This window comes from Triticum aestivum, chromosome 7A, assembly GCF_018294505.1.
Source record: "Triticum aestivum cultivar Chinese Spring chromosome 7A, IWGSC CS RefSeq v2.1, whole genome shotgun sequence".
Classification (NCBI taxonomy): domain Eukaryota; kingdom Viridiplantae; phylum Streptophyta; class Magnoliopsida; order Poales; family Poaceae; genus Triticum; species Triticum aestivum.
This window is the reverse complement of record NC_057812.1, coordinates 549,673,233-549,691,580: the sequence shown is the minus strand read 5'-3', so window position 1 is coordinate 549,691,580 and position 18,348 is coordinate 549,673,233. Positions and strand designations below refer to the sequence as shown.

Genomic DNA, 18,348 nt, shown 5'->3' with positions numbered 1-18,348 from the left:
GTTTAACTGAACTATCACGTAGTTATCAAAATGTGTATGTCAGATGTTCGCAACATCCACAGACGACGTTCGAGGTTCAGCACACTGAGCGGTGCATTAAGGACATAAGCCTTCTATGAAGCAATGAGGACAATCCTCAGTTTACGGACCTAGTCCGCATAATTGCTACTATCAACTTTCAACTAAATTTTCTCTAGGAACATATCTAAACAGTAGAACTAAAGCGCGAGCTTCGACATAATTTGCGAAGACCTTTTGACTATGTTCAGGATAATTAAGTTCATCTTATGAACTCCCACTCAGATAGACATCCCTCTAGTCATCTAAGTGATTACATGATCTGAGTCAACTAGGCCGTGTCCGATCATCACGTGAGACGGACTAGTCATCATCGGTGAACATCTTCATGTTGATCGTATCTACCATACGACTCATGCTCGACCTTTCGGTCTCTTGTGTTCCGAGGCCATGTCTGTACATGCTAGGCTCGTCAAGTCAACCTAAGTGTTTCGCGTGTGTAAATCTGTCTTACACCCGTTGTATGTGAACGTTAGAATCTATCACACCCGATCATCACGTGGTGCTTCGAAGCAATGAACTGTCGCAATGGTGCACAGTTAGGGGGAACACCTTCTTGAAATTATTATGAGGGATCATCTTATTTACTACCGTCGTTCTAAGTAAACAAGATGCAAAAACATGATAAACATCACATGCAATCAAATAATAGTGACATGATATGGCCAATATCATATAGCTCCTTTGATCTCCATCTTGGGGCTCCATGATCATCTTGTCACCGGCATGACACCATGATCTCCATCATCATGTCTTCTTGAAGTTGTCTCATCATCTATTACTTCTACTACTATGGCTAACGCTTTAGCAATAAAGTAAAGTAATTACATGACGTTTATGTTGATACGCAGGTCATAAATAAATTAAGACAACTCCTATGGCTCCTGCCGGTTGTCATACTCATCGACATGCAAGTCGTGATTCCTATTACAAGAACATGATCATCTCATACATCACATATATCATTCATCACATCCTTTGGCCATATCACATCACATAGCATACCCTACAAAAACAAGTTAGACGTCCTCTAATTGTTGTTTGCATGTTTTACGTGGCTGCTATGGGTTTCTAGCAAGAACGTTTCTTACCTACGCAAAAACCATGACGTGATATTCCAATTGCTATTTACCCTTCATAAGGAACCTTTTCATCGAATCCGATCCGACTAAAGTGGGAGAGACAGACACCCGCTAGCCACCTTATGCAACTAGTGCATGTCAGTCGGTGGAACCAGTCTCACGTAGGAGTACGTGTAAGGTCGGTCCGGGCCGCTTCATCCCACAATGCCGCCGAATCAAGATTGGACTAGTAACGGTAAGCATATTGAACAAAATCAACGCCCACAACTACTTTGTGTTCTACTCATGCATAGAATCTACGCAATAGACCTAGCTCATGATGCCACTGTTGGGAAACGTAGCAGAAATTCAAAATTTTCCTACGTGTCACCAAGATCTATCTATGGAGAAACCAGCAACGAGGGGAAGGAGAGTGCATCTACATACCCTTGTAGATCGCTATGCGGAAGCGTTCAAGAGAACGGGGTTGAAGGAGTCATACTCGTCGTGATCCAAATCACCGGAGATCCTAGTGCCAAACGGACGGCACCTTCGCGTTCAACACACGTACAGCCCGGTGACGTCTCCCATGCCTTGATCCAGCAAGGAGAGAGGGAGAGGTTGAGGAAGACTCCATCCAGCAGCAGCACAACGGCGTGGTGGTGGTGGAGGAGCGTGGTACTCCAGCAGGGCTTCGCCAAGCATCGCAAGAGACGAGGAGGAAGAGGGGTAGGGCTGCACCAACAGGGGAAGAATTCATGTGTTGCAGCCCTCCTAACCTCAAGTATATATAGGGGAAGGGGAGGAGCTGCGCCCCCATCTAGGGTTCCCTCCCTAGGGGGGAGGAAGCCCCCAATACCCATCTAGGGTGCGGCCAAGGGGGGAGAGAGGGGGGGCGCACCTAGGGTGGGGCTTAAGGCCCATCTGGACCTAGGGTTTGCCCCTTCCCACTCTCCCTGCGCCTTGGGCCTTGGTGGGGGGGCGCACCAGCCCACCTGGGGCTGGTCCCCTCCCACACTTGGCCCACGCAACCTTCTGGGGCTTGTGGCCCCACTTGGTGGACCCCCGGGACCCTCCCGGTGGTCCCGGTACGTTACCGATAAAACCCGAAACCTTTCCGCTGACCAAAACAGGACTTCCCATATATAAATCTTTACCTTCAGACCATTCCGGAACTCCTCGTGATGTCTGGGATCTCATCCGGGACTCCGAACAACATTCGGTAACCACATACAAACTTCCTTTATAACCCTAGCGTCATCGAACCTTAAGTGTGTAGACCCTACGGGTTCGGGAACCATGCAGACATGACCGAGACGTTCTCCGGTCAATAACCAACAGCGGGATCTGGATATCCATGTTGGTTCCCACATGTTCCACGATGATCTCATCGGATGAACCACGATGTCGAGGATTCGATCAATCCCGTATACAATTCCCTTTGTCTAGCGGTATTGTACTTGCTCGAGATTCGATCGTCGGTATCCCAATACCTTGTTCAATCTCGTTACCGGCAAGTCTCTTTACTCGTTCCGTAACACATCATCCCGTGATCAACTCCTTGATCACATTGTGCACATTATGATGATGTCCTACCGAGTGGGCCCAGAGATACCTCTCCGTTTACACGGAGTGACAAATCCCAGTCTCGATTCGTGCCAACCCAACAGACACTTTCGGAGATACCTGTAGTGTACCTTTATAGCCACCCAGTTACGTTGTGACGTTTGGCACACCCAAAGTATTCCTACGGTATCCGGGAGTTGCACAATCTCATGGTCTAAGGAAATGATACTTGACATTAGAAAAGCTTTAGCATACGAACTACACGATCTTTGTGCTAGGCTTAGGATTGGGTCTTGTCCATCACATCATTCTCCTAATGATGTGATCCCGTTATCAACGACATCCAATGTCCATGGTCAGGAAACCGTAACCATCTATTGATCAACGAGCTAGTCAACTAGAGGCTTACTAGGGACATGGTGTTGTCTATGTATCCACACATGTATCTGAGTTTCTTATCAATACAATTCTAGCATGGATAATAAACGATTATCATGAACAAGGAAATATAATAATAATAAATTTATTATTGCCTCTAGGGCATATTTCCAACAATATATTGTGCAAACATTGTCAAGGAAAGAGAACAGTAAGCATCACTGAAGTTCTGAATTTAAAATTTCAACCTTGGTGAAATTAGAAATAGCAGAGTCCAGTTCTCTTTGAAATGCATATGTTGTACCTCTCCCAATTGGTGTCTCTGGATAAGCTGTACTTTCCTGCCGTATCTGCAAATGTAAATGCAGATTTTCAGGCTCCTTTTCTTATTAGAGAGAATAAGCAAGAAAAACTGATAAAAAACAGATTATAGGTGACAAAACCTAATAAAACCAAAAAAATAGCCTAATAAAAAAGATTATAGGTAACAAAACCTAGTAAAACTTAATGGTGAAATTTGCTTTGAAACAACAATATCCACATGTAAAAGAAATAGAGATGATATCTACTGAAAGTTCGCTGCAAATGGAAGAACTTTTTTTCATTCAGGTGTTCTTTTGATCATTGGCGTACCTTGGACGATCATTGGCGTACCTTGGCCTCGGAGCAGGGGCTCACTATTTTCTAGTTCACTAACAGAACTCCAGACCCAAAATTAGTAAATGGATGTTCTCCAGGTTAGGATACAATACTGCTAACTATATTTGCTACCCCACCTCAACAATCACACCTCAGAACCTGCAACCCGAATGCTCGGAACCGGTTTCTTTTTACTTTGTCACTAATAGTGTGTTAATTCACCACTGTCTAGCCCCTAGCCCTGCATCGTTTTTCATTTTTGATTGTTAATTCACCCATATTATCCTGCACACCAACCCAGCCAAGAAACATAGCCAGCAAACAAAGCAAGAATGTAGAACATGTAGTGTGGTTAACTGATAAGATTGATCAAACACCATTAAAAGACATTCTTAAAAAAATAATGTCAAAGTAGGCAATGAACATGAAGAGTCGGTCAACACTTACGTATAAATTCTAAACATGGGAGAAAAATTAGTTTCATGTGAAAACTAAAGGGAAGGCACATGATGTGAACTTCTGACAATATAAACAATATTCTCATTCATGAAATTCTGAAGTTACCACCGCCTATACGAATAGGATGGCATTGGTTAGGACGTTAGGTACACTGTACTTTCAAAGATGATCGGAAAAAATACAGGATGAGAGAGATACCTTGTCAACTAAACAAGCTCAGCCAAGATAGTTAGATGAGATCTCCTAGTTCTCTACAAAATGCAGGGTGAAAAAAATAAGCAACGCTTGTTATAGTTCTCAATTTCTCAATATGAACCAGAAATGCTAAAATAGCCCATCTGATGCTGAAAAATATACAGATAGATGCATGAGAACCCGTTCCTTAAACAAACAGTATGAGAATGTGACGACAAAACAAATTTTATCCTTATACAAATACTATGAGCATGTAATTCCAAAGTAAACACACACTTTGCCAAAACAATAGAAACAAGATGGGATATAATGCCAAAATAAATCCACATAATGCCAAAACTATAGGATCCAAAAAAAGGCAGTCACCTGCGCAACTAAGCAATGTGAGCTATCCTCGAAGAGCCACAACTTATCCGCTGCAAGAGGAAGAACACTACTGGCTGCAAGAGGAAGAACACTACTGGTCACTAACCAGCAAAACAAATCCTAATAACATCTCCGCCAAACAGGCAAGAATGGACCTAGGTAATCATCAGAATCGGGCAGGGAAGGAAACAGCAAAGGTAGCACAGGGCTAGGAAAGGGACCAGAACAATACACTCTTCAACGGCACGCCGGCGGCCAAGGTGACGGCAAGCAAACCACACGGCCAAGAGGTCACACCCTCGAACTACCTGCAAGACAACTAATGAAAAAGGAAAAGAGGGGAAGTGAGGACCGGCCAGAAGAACGCCTCCAAGGAGCCAAGACGGGATCGCGAGGACCATCACCTGACCGATGACGAGGAGGAGATCACGGTGAAATCCCCTAGTACCCTTGCCGGTGCACCCGGGCTCGAGCTCGGCCATGGCAGCCGCCACGCTAACCAACGCGCCCACATTCATCAAAAAAGTACATGCGGCAGTAGATCAATACGGTCAAGGCAAATGCATAGTTGTTGTCTGTCCCTGGAGGACAATCTTTTCTACAGGAGAGAACTTGCCCTGGAGCCTTTAGCAATAAGATCAAGAACATAAGCATATAACCAAATCAGGCAAAGGACAGCACATGATTAGCACGGAGATAAAAAAGATAGCATGTACCTCTTATGGAAGTCTATCATCTCAGAAGTGTCATCATTTATGTACCACCAACACGCTGCACTTCCGCTCACACCCCTTCGACCTACAGACCGCAACCAAAGACATAGCACGTCACATAAACAGACATGGGCAAAAGAGTAGCCATCTAGTCAACCTAACAAGAGTTCTTACCTTCATAGGCCTTCACCAGAGTTCCAACAAATAGTGCAACCACTGGTTCAGTCGAGCCCAACTCGATAATGTAGTCTCCCTGAAAGGTTGTAGCACGTTCGCCCCAGAGCACAACAGTTATTTGGCACCCATTGCACAAAATATAAACAAAATATACTGAAAGCAATGGAAGGCTAATAGAGACAACAACACAAACAACAAGCACCTGACAGGGCAAGATGGCATACCTTAGGTCCATGATACTAATAGAACGCTTTGTGGAAGGATCGCTCCTGCTCGAGCTATGATGCTGAACAACATCGGATACACCAGTGATAACGCCGAGCACATCTAGACAACCAGAGAAAAGGAAAACATCTTACAGGCACACACAACAAACAAATGAAGACAATGATCGTGTAGGCAACACACCCGTGAAGAATTCAGGTGTCTCGAGAGGTGCAGGGAGGCGTGACAGTTTAGTGAGTCAGTAGGTGCAGAAGGGAAACTGAGCTTCTGGATCAGTATTAGGATCGGCCGTACTGAACCTATTGAACCTGAAACTGAGCTTCTAGATCAGTATTAGGATCGGTCGTACTGAACCTATTGAACCTGATCATGTGTATCGCATAGACAGGCTTGAAACAAGGTTTGTTCAGGAACACCAAGAACTGTGAAATGTCATATGCACATCCTGCCTTCAGTTTGCCCATAAACTTAGGCACAAGCTTCTCACCAATCTCAGCATAGATGTGGTTGCCCTGCCAAGAAACAACATGCATCAATTACCAAGCATAGAAGGCTGAAGAAAATTACAACCAATGCAGGCGCTGAGGCTGGAGAAATCATATACCTGGGCATCCAAAAGGACCATGTCATTGTGTTTGATAGGACCGTCATCAGCGTCTCCACGGTGCTGCCACAAACGCGAAACATACACACGGATGGTCAAGTTCCTGTCCCCGAGAACAAGAGACTGCAGACCAGCCATCGCCATCTACAACAAAAGGGTCATCACCAAAACACACGACCACCGTTAAACTAAATAAACCAGTATGACATAAGCCACGCCAATACATGCAAACACTCAAAATATCAACCCCACCATACGGAACACACTTATTCAGCCATCGCCAAATGCCATGTAACAAGATATCATCCAACTCAGAAAAGCATGCCACTGACTACCAAAATGAAGACGGGCGTCGTATACAAACCTAGGCCATCCCTGCGGCCCGAAAGACCTCAGGAAAAACAATGTTTTTGGTCTCAGAACCACAGTTGCCATTAGCATCTAATATAAGGATTTTCAAAGAAGCTCTTGAAGTAACACGAGACACTGCCACATACAGCTGCCCGTGCGTAAAAACAGGACCCTTAAGATATATGCCAACAGCAGACAGGGTCTGTCCCTGGCTCTTATTGATTGTCATGGCATAGCACAAACGAACAGGACACTGGCGTCGCCTAAGCACAAAGGGTGTGTTTCCTTTCTTCGCCAATAACTCAATCCTGGGGATATAAACGGTATCACCCACATTGGAGCCAGTCATAATAACAGCCTTGATAAGCCGGTCGCCCAATTCTTTTACGATCAGCCGGGTACCGTTACACAAACCATTTGCCTGGCTAAGGTTTCTAAGAAGCATAATTGGAACACCAACCTTAAGAGTCAGCCTATGGTTTGGGAAGTTTATAATTTTAGTTGCATTCAGGTACTCAACTGGATAATAAACTTCTTTGTCTCTAACAGAATCTGCAGAGTCGTCAATAGAATCAGCACTTAAATAGTCCCTGCTATCAGTAGGAACCAATTTAATAATATAGTCATTAATATCCTCAGCATGGTCGTTGGTAGGAGCTAAAATGGCTCTCTCTTGCAAGTAGCCAGAGTTTAGGTAGTTGAGTAAAAAATCACCATAGACAGAAGAAACAATAGCAGCTATTGGGTCACCGGTCGTACGAACCAAGAGGTCATCTGGTATCTGTATCCAAGAAGCCTCGACATCATCACCTCTCTTTGTAACAGGCAGCTTCCCCTCCCCCAGATCTAGAACCCATCTGCTAAACAAGGCAACATCCTGCCGCGCCTGAATAGCCGCCCCAGGGACAAATAAGCGCATGTTAATAGAAAGAGATAATTTCCGAACAGAGCGCCACAGCGGGGAATTTGTGATCGCTGCATCAATAATCTGAGGCCTAGTACCTCCCTCGACGACCGGTAAGATTTGTCTAAGGTCACCACCCAAGACCATTACTATTCCACTAAACGGAACATCTGCAAGATCTGGATTACCCACAGAGAGGACATCACGCAACGTTCTATCTACGGCCTCAAAGCATTTCCTGTGTGTCATAAGCGCCTCGTCCCAAATAACAAGCGAAGATACCATCATCAACTTACAAAGCCTAGAACCTCTTTTAATATCACATTGTGTATTATCCTCAAGAAGAATAGGTATTTTAAAGCGAGAATGAGCAGTCCTCCCACCAGGCAACAACAGCGATGCAATGCCGGACGATGCAATAGTAAGCACTATCTTCCTCTCACCCCTAAGGAAAGCACAGATTGCACTCCACAGGTAAGTCTTCCCAGTACCGCCGTACCCAGAGACAAAAAAAAAGCCTGGTTCCCCCGCCTGTACGCACCCCACAATCGTCTTATAAGCAAACAACTGGTCCTCATTTAAACTATCGAACATAACTAAGGATTGTTCTGCTAAAGCACATGCATCATAAGACAATTCCTCATGGATTAGATGATTATCATCAGATTGTTCACCTTCGCAAGAGCGGGGCGGTAAATTAAAGTTTCTTATATCAGAACCGTGTTTCAAAAAACGTCGGCCAGCTCATCGAGAAGCATATCTCTTAGTCTCTCAGGAGGAACAACATAATTTCGATTACCCAGGGCGTGACGCAACCTATACTGGATATCATCGTACATGCTAACACAATAACGTTCAAAGAAACCCAGTTCATCCCTGATAGAACAATGCATGAGCATGGTCACAAACAGCTGCCTAAGCCGATGCCCAAACCCCAGACAACCGCTTCATCAAACGTTGTGTACCACTCACTATCATCTCCTAATAAACCACGCGCAGCGCAAGCCTCTTTAAAGGTGTGATAAAGACGACCAGCATACGTTCGGAGATCTTCGAAAGACCTAGCCCCCTTAACAATCATCAAAAGCATGCGTAAATAATACAATTCACCACTCAAAGGATGCACATAATATACGCGGCCAATCTTTTCACCCCTACCCCTTGGATGCCATGACCTACTTTTAACATCCCATGTCCAAGCAATTGGAAAATCACAGTACGTCAATGACCGAGCTTCTTCGAACATCTCATTCGCAACAAACCATTCAGTAAGCATAGTCTTTTTCAAGAAGTCAGAACCAACAATTTTTGTGAGGTCAACACCAACACGACAGTAGACAGTATTCATGCCAGGCATATGAACAGTGAGCCTTTGAACCGACGGCATTTTAAAGTGTATCTCAAACCCAAATATGCGCCATAATGCATCATACTCACATATATAACGACATATCAAATACTCCTGATCCTCGTCCACTGTACGACAACCAGATTTAGTCAATTTTTTTAACCTTTCTAACATGACCTTAGAGTAATCAGCACCCTTGGTGACGTACTTGAAAAGGTATTTCATCACTTGTGTCTTATTACACCACTCTACATTTATATGACCCTGAAATTTCTTGAGCATGGCCATATTATAAGGAACAACATGCCTATTGTCAAGAAAGTAACCATTTTTATAAACCCTTCGACCGTCGTCGCGACGTCGATATAAGACAAACCCGTTATCATCAATGACAGTAGCATCTCTAAAATCCTTTGGAAAATATTTAGAACAAACACCTTTTTTCATGCAGACACATTTATCGTTCATTTCACCACACGGACTGTGCATCATAAATTCGGAAACTAAAGCATACCCTAGAGGATCAAGCAACGCATCAGGTATCTCAGCAGATATTAATGAATTAATATTTTCAACACCAATCTCACCGTTGCCCCCTATCCGCCAGACAAGTATATGCGCGTGTGGCAGCCCACGCTTCTGGAACTCAATAGTATATAGGACTGAAAAGGAAATAAAAAAGATAAGTCAGCCAGACCAGCAAGCAAAATAAATAAAAGGCCGGTCAGAAACACCGACCACACACAAAACACAATAGCACATAGTACCAGCTTTAATGGGGCCAAAAGCCCGGCCTGACTTGATCTCATCCAAGTACTCGGCAAGCTTCATGTGATAGACCCTAACAACAACATCTGCCCTATCAGAAGGCGCCTGCCCTGGCTCTAATGCAGCGGTGATCTCGGGCCACTTGGGATTACAAGTGAAAGTGGTAAATACGTCTGGTGCACCATGCACCTGACAAATGGCAATGCCATCATGGAAGTTCTCATTAAAATAACGACGACCACCCATGTGACTGGAGGGCACAATGGTCCTCTTTCCAACAGTGTCGCCATCTACACACCCATCACCTACTGCATCGGTAATACCCTGCATATGCTCTGATCTGAACATGTCCTGATTTCTTATGATATACCATAGTCTACTCTCATCAATGCACGCGCGTGCATCAACAACGGACTGGGAGGAGAGGAGACCATAGCATATATATGGATTGGGCTGATCACCTTTGTAATGGCACATAAAACGATAGTAATCTTGCATGGTCATCCTATTCCGACTATTCATGTCCGAGTCACCACCCCCAGAAGGATACGAAGAAGACGCCTCAACAGACGGACTTCCAGGTGCAGGATCAGGATCTACAGCCCCATCATCATCACCTTCTTCAGGAACAATCAGGTGAGGAACATCAATCTGGAACCCCCTCTCACCATAAGGAAAAAGCAACGGGTATTGCAGAGGCATGAACGCAGTGTTCAGAGAAGATATCTGCTGCAAACCATCAGAACGACTGCGGACAACAATATCCCGGGAAGACGCCTCTAACGTGAACCCACCACCGACAACCAAAGCAGCAAGCCCAGTAGTTGTAGGCAAGCTAAATTATGGACTATCACCCTCTGAAGGCCCTATAATACGAATCGAGATATCCTCTATAGGTTCATCACCGCGATCCTCTATCATCTTACTTGCCTCCCTAAAGGTATGTACCAATGGGTTAGACTCATTAAGCATATCTCTAAGGCCAACCACAATACTCTCATCGACCCCCCCCAGTAGGTTTATCGTCCGGATTTAAGCATTCATCCTATGTCTAATCTCATTAGCGGGGTCATGTATGTACAACTCAGCAAACTTAGGAGCATCATCACCGCTGGGCACCAGGGAACCAATACAATGAGACACTTGACCACTGATCTTGAAGATCTTAGGCCCACGGCTGACACCAAAAGAGCGTTCAACGGTAGCACCCATCGAAGTAAAAGCGAACATACAATTGTACTCACGTATAGCCCGGATGAATTTTTTAGCACGAGAAGTACCATCGAATCGAAGGAGCTCCCGGAGATAGGCCGGGGGATCCTTAAAGGGAGGAATATAGACCTTAGCGCCTTTAGAACAACGATTGTAAACCATCTTACGTTGTGTCCAGGATGACCCGGACTTGGAACACTCAGCAAACCAGAAGGAGGCACCACAATACCGGCATAAGAAATCTGGAGGGCCACAGTATGACCTATCTGCATAGCAAGCTAACAACCACCAAAGCACAAGACTATCAGGCACAAACCATGCGTAAAGGAAAAACAACAATGACACGACCAGGGAAATAATGATTTTTTAGTAGGTACCTTTAAGAGACTCAGCAAATCCAACCGAGAAACCTTGCCAATCCTTCGGCAAAGGCCCTTTGACAACAACATCTAACCAGACACGTATGACCAAATAAGAGACTACGTGGAAACAACAAAAGCAAGAAGAAATCAAGGAATTCCATGCACCTTCATGTCCAGGACGACGCAGTCTAATCGACACTTTACGCCTTTTCCGTTTGTTGCGATCCACCCCGGTAACCTCCGAGCTCACATAAACCGAGAAACCATGCCAATCCTTCGGCAAGGTGCCGTCGGCGACACGTTCTAACAGAACATGCAGAAACAGGTAAGGCACCACACACCCAAACGACAACAACTAACAACAAACTAAGAACTCGCAAGCACCTTCATAGTGAGCACGCCGAAACTCAACGCACCCTTTCCGTTTTCTGCGATTTGCAGCCGCCACGGCCAAGCTCAGATAAGGAAACCAACCATCACCTACCACGTCATAAACAACATGGAAATGAAGTAATTGGTAGAGCACCCTAAGAGACAAAACAAGGAAGAAAAACTATGGACAGAGACTTACATGTACGCCTGCGAGGAGGAAACCCAATAGGCTGACGCGGCACGTAATGCCTAGCAATCCCAGCACCAGGCACCCGCCGAGCAGGGACAGCAGCCCCAAGTCCAACAGCACGGCCGGTGCCAGTCACCGGTCGAGCAGCACCCCCACGCCCGGCAACAGGCTGGTCTACAGCGGCAGGCACCCACCGAGCAGCACACCCACGCCCGGCGACAGGCTGGTCTACAGTGGCAGGCACCCGCCGAGCAGCACCCCCACGACTGGCGACAGGCTGGACCCCAATGTTAGGCACCGGCCAGGCAGCACCCCGGCGCCCGGCAACATGCTGGGCTCCAGCGGCAGGCACCCGCCGAGCAGGACCCCGACGCCTGGCGACAGGCTGGGCTCCAGCGACAGGCACCCGACGAGTAGCATCCACACGGCCAGCAACACAATCAGAAACAGGGGCACACCCAGTATTAGAACCTCCACGGCCGATGGCACGTCCACGACCACCAGCAGCCCGCCCACGGCCACGGCCACGACCACCTACCAACCCAGCGACAGCTTCAAACGCGCCTTGACCACGAGCCGCAACTGGGGCACGTGCCATGTCAATGACCAGACAACGTCATACCGTAATGCTGGGCAAATAAGAAGCAAGACGCATAACATTAGAAGAAGGACCGATATAACCCTACATAGCATAACATCAGGCATTCAAGTGCATAAACCATCTTACATTATACCCATGTACCAGTAACATGGTCAGGCAAAGGATAAGATACACATTGAATAAAAGAACAATGAATATCCGCGAGTTACTACAACCAGCCACTAATCATAGTATACATGCACAGCAACCTGAATGCATATCAACCCGACTCAGGAGAAGACGACCATCAGATAACCACCCCGAAGAGAAGACACCCTATACAGAAAGTACATCTAAAAGCTACAGGCGATGGAGATCAACCCAGCATATAGCATCTGCCGCCATAAAGCAGATATTTAAATACAACCAGATGAAGATGTTTTATATTTTCTAAGTTTCTGATTCAGGATTGATAACCAAAACCAACCAATATTGTAACATTATTTTTAAAAGATGCTGGATATCTCCATCATCGTAACGGAACATGAGAACTCTTATCCGTGTGCAATAACCTAGACATGACATCTCCAGAGCACCGATTCAACTTCACTGAATAGGTAAACCAAACACAATTAGATCCTGATGCTCATCCTTGCCTTAACTAAAGTCAAACTCGATTTTTAAGACACCTAATAAAACCAAAGTCAAGCCTATATTCATTTTCTGCATCTTGATGTTCATCCGTGCCTGAACTAAAGAAACCACGAATGATAAAATCTGGACAAGATCGCCTAACCTACGAGAGCCACGCCCTTTGCACACTTTCTCTGTGATATGCTATAAGAGCTACACCCTCTGAACACTTTCTTCGTGAACCCAACAACCTCAAAAGACATAGAGGAGGCTAGGCGAGAGTAAAGAATCACCTTCAAAGAGACGAGTGAAGCAACCTCGAGCACCAGCAATGGCACGACATACCAGCCCAGCAGCCAAGAGCAGAAACAGACCCCGACCAAGATGGACCAGCAAGCAAACCCTAAATAGACCCCTGAAAAACAACACAACCCTGGATGAGTACCTGCACATCAGAAACGGCAAAAACTGCTCTGCTGTATTCATTTTCAGAAATATTGAGCAGCCATCTTTTGAAGTTCATAGTAACAAAAATACTCATGGGAATCAAGTAAATGGAATTGATCTATGAACTATAAGATACCAGGTAGCCATACCATTGTATAACACCAATTTATGAACCCTCAAATATCATGAAACACTATGGACAAAAGCTATGAGAAAATTACTGCTTTGCAGAAACAGCCAGCAACTTGTTTTTATCGTCACGGCTAAACGGCTGAACCAAATTGAGTGAATGACCACTCAACACAATCGTGGGAACAACACCTACAAAACATTCCACATGCTCCTCCCCTGATTTTCCATCTAGGAACTCGAAATCGCTGATTTCCGAATCTGAATACCTAAGAACAGCAGCAACAATGATTCCCAGCAACTTGTTTTTATCGCCACGGCTAAACGGCTGAACCAAATTGAGTGAATGACCACTCAAAACGATCGTGGGAACAACACCTACAAAACATTCCACATGCTCCTCCTCTCATTTTGCCATCTAGGAACTCGAAATTGCTGATTTCTGAAGCTGAATACCTAAGAACAGCAGCAACAATGACCCCCCCCCCCTAGTTCCCTCACCTAGGGCTCCTAATCCTAGCCCTATTCTCCAAGAATCATCACTTACAGAGGATAAGAGCTCATAGATGATGGGGAATCTCACCTTTATGATCAAATCACAAATATTTGGTGAAGGGGGAAGTTGGGGAAGCTTTCTTGTTCTCCTCTTCTTGTGCCCTCTTCTTCTTCCTCCAGATCAGGTCCAGGCTGCCTTTGAAGGTGGGGGAGGGCGTGGTGCAGCAACGAGGGACATGGGGAGGAGTGGGAAGGGAAGGGAGGAGGGAGTAGGCTGGCTGGAGAGGTGTGGGAGGTGGCGTGGAGGAGGAGAGAACGCGACGGCGAGCGGAGGCGGCAGCGGCGGCGCACCAAGGGGGCGTGGTGGAGGAGAGGACGCGACGGCGAGCGAAGGCGGCGGCGGCGGCGGCGTGGCAGGGACCGTGCCAGCGCGGGGTCAGGATTCGAGAGAGGGAGAGGAGGAGATGCGACGCGAGAGTGCGGAAGGGAGCGACGGCTAGGCTCTCAGCCCTTGCTATTGGATATTTTGCTAACCACGTGAAATGTCTAAAATACCCTAGGTGGCCACCCAATTTTACAGGCGGTGGCGCGACCTGGAGGGCGCCGACGAACCGCACTAGCCACACTTGCAGCCATAGAAGCTGACCGACGCGGCCCACCAGCCAGGGTCCCCACATGTCAGTGAGGTAGTAAAGTAATTCTGGAGTAAGAAAAGTCAGTAAGAAAAATCGAATAGAGGCTACTATTCATCACTATTCAGTGTAGCAGTGATCCAGGCTTGATCCGACGGCCGAGGTCATCCGAAGGCGAGATCATACGGTCCATAATGCATCAAAGGAAGATCCGACGGCCAGGAATCCCGAGCGGGAAGAAGCCTGGGTGTCCACTGTCGTGCTTGTTTCTGGATATAAAGTGGACGACAGATCTCGAACCAGCAACCAAAAATGAACACATGAGTCGCTATAGCCACTACGCCATTCAGCTTCATGTATCTATTAAGGATAACTACACTTATTGAATCAAGCACAGTTCAGAGCTTAAACGGGCTGCAGATACCGCGACCCATTTTGCACATGCTATTTTCTACAAGATAATTGTAAAGCATAGGCAATAAAGTCATGCTCAAATATTTATGTGCTAAAAATGTACATAGAAACGATAATTAGTAAATAACATATTTAAATACAAACTTATTTATTATATAAAAATGTTTAGTTAATACAGAAGTTTAAAATGTTTATAAATAAATAGGTTTAATGTATCCAAAAAATTAAAATGTCTAGTTAATAAGGATATGTAATTTTATTACTCATGGATTATATTCAAAAATGAAATATTAGACATGATTGATTATCCATATCCATATCAGTAGCTTAAATTTAAATTATGAATATTTTGGATTATATGACCATTGAACTACAAAAATGTGCGTATAATTATTGAAATGTTTTTATAATTAAAATTATACTTGTATATTTTAATTTTACAAGTATTTGCATTATTTTAAATTATACAAAAAAATAAAATTCATAACTATAATTTTAAATATATAAATATTTTTAAATAGTATATGAAAAATGAAAAGTAAGTTATTTCATTTGTATTTAAAATATTTATAACACATGAATGTTTAAATGTTATTTTTATTATTGAGATCATAATTGATGTAGTATCTACAAGTTTTTAAAAACAAAGGTGTGAAATGGGCTGCACTGAACATAGAGTTGCTGAGCCCACATGTTTTAGGGAAATGGATACAAATGTAGTTACCCACGTAGAACAACAATATTGCCTAAAAAAAGTTGAACAACAGTATTAGTTTTGTTAGGGCATGAACAATCGTTCTATCTTAGGAATGCCACGTAGGATAATTGATGAGGTGGAAGGGAGAGAAATCATAAGAAAAGACTTGTCTTCTCTTATTCAAGAGAAGACAAGAGATGATCTCTTATCACAATATGTCTCATCGTATTTTTATGAATAGCTAGTTATTGAAGATAAGGCTAAGAGATGACTCATTGTAGACATGTTTTTTTGTCATCTCTAAATTACATGCAAGACTTAGGATAAGACTATCTTATCAACCATTGTACATGCCCTTATGCTCCCCCACCACCCCGCTAAAAAAATTGTTATGTTCACCAGGCAAGCGCACAATCAGAAGGACGTTGGTTCGAACTCCGCCCTTTCTCTGCGTAATATTTAATTTTTCTCTTTATACTCTTCACTTGGGATTCTCTATATAACTAAAATAAATCCAGGGAGTTAACTAAAAAAAATTGTACTCCCATCCTTTTTTTGCTTTTTTGCGGGAAGTACTCCCATTCACTGACATGTGGGCTACTGCCACGCTGGCAAGGCAATGTGTACGCCTGGATATAGTAGAAAGCACCGTATTTGCACCTTACAACAAGTTAGATGGTCACAAATCCGTATTTTGGAAGCTCTAACACCAAATTAAACATCCAACACAAGTTCTATGACTCCTGGTGATATTACCTCTATCTTTTAGCATGAAAAGTATGATGTATGGCAGAGTTCAAAATTGGGCACGAGAAGAGTTGATCTTGTAAGAGGATTAATGGGTAGATTGGTAGAATCGATTATTATTTCTGAGCATCGTAGGCGTATATATAATGAGTGCATGATCTTATTGGAGTACAAAATAAGATAGTATAAATAGGGCACTATTCTGCATTTCCAAAACAATCACGATACTCAACATGCCCCACAGTCACAACGGTAGCGGTGCAGTGAGACTGGAGAAGAATCCGAAGGGTGAAAGCCGACGGACATCCCCCCACAGTCGTACTGATCGATGCATCGTGGAAGTTATGGGTGGAGTGAAAACCGACGAGTTTGCTCAAGTAAGGCGGTAGCCCTTTGTGCCGATGTCGAGGTAACCGGGAGCGTAGGGTGGTGTAGTCGTGGTCGAGGGAGCCATGCGAGGGATGCCATGGTCGATGTTGAGTCGGGGGTGGCTAGTGTCGAGGTAGTCTTCATGGAGCTGCGACCGCAAGGAAGCGTCATGTAGTCAGGGGTGCAGTATTGCGCGATGAAGAGGATGGTGTTGACAAGGTGTCGCACCGGGTTTGCCAAGCCCGGGGGCACATCGTGGACGAGGGCATCGTCGGTGTTGCCAATACCGGGTATGCGCAGACGGGAAGAAGTCAGTGTTGATGAGGCGTCGCACTAGGTTTGTCATGTTCGGGAACACGTTGTGGATGAAGGCATGCATCGGTGTTGCCAGCACCAGATATGCATAGATGGGGACGAACACGAGTTGTACGCCATGTCTGAGGGATTAGCGGAGGAGAAGTCGATAACAATTGTGGCGCAAATCGGCGGGTGTAGAAAGTGTCGATGTTGCCCACGATTGTGGGAGTAGATGAAGTAGTCAGGAAAGATAACGACGACGCTGGTGATGAGGTGATGTTAGACAAAGACGAAGATGTGGTCCGCGGAACCAGAGGTAGCCCGTGAAGGGCCACATCGACCGCGTGTAGAAGTGCGCCGGTGGTGCTCAAAGTAGGCGAGGAAGAACCCAACAATATGGCGAAGACCAAGTATGGATGGTGTTGTTCCCGTGCCTAGGGAGGTGGCGCGATGCATATACCATGCAACATGCGGGGATGACGGGATGGATTGCATGCCACGGCCACGGCTCAAAGGGACAATGTAGCGGCAGCGTGCATGCTAGGTCAATGACGAGAAGATATCATGGCGGCGATGTGAACCGTGTGCCGCAGTGCTACGGCGTGAAGGGACGATGCAGGGACAGGCGCGTGTCATTGCAATTGTCGGGAAAATCTTAGGGCTGCTGCCCTGCGGTCTGAAGGAATGATACAACGACAGCCTACAACTAAATCGGTGAAGAGACACACGTAGTATTTTATGATGATATTCGTGGAACTGGCCAAGACGCATGCAAACAGCTGATTAGATCGGTCACAGGGCATATATGAAATAGATAGCGTGCGGTCAGATGATCAATCCGCCCGCGCCGCGATGAGTGAATGTGAAACCGAGAAGATACGGGAGGCACCCACAACGGTAGAATGGGAGCATACCACAATCGTGGAAGCTGACCCATATG

General features: G+C 45.2%; 1 protein-coding gene across 1 annotated transcript; it reads right to left on the bottom strand.

The window, feature by feature from the left end:
* Window positions 1-6,825: 6,825 nt before the first annotated feature.
* LOC123153472 (uncharacterized) lies at window positions 6,826-12,577 on the bottom strand. Its single transcript, XM_044572580.1, has 6 exons — window positions 11,978-12,577; window positions 11,791-11,886; window positions 11,572-11,709; window positions 11,422-11,493; window positions 8,626-9,726; window positions 6,826-8,390 (listed from the first exon to the last, which is right to left on the bottom strand). Exons 1-6 carry the CDS (start codon window positions 12,564-12,566, stop codon window positions 6,826-6,828), a joined length of 3,561 nt encoding a protein of 1,186 aa, XP_044428515.1. The 5' UTR covers window positions 12,567-12,577.
* Between the last annotated feature and the right edge of the window lie 5,771 nt (window positions 12,578-18,348).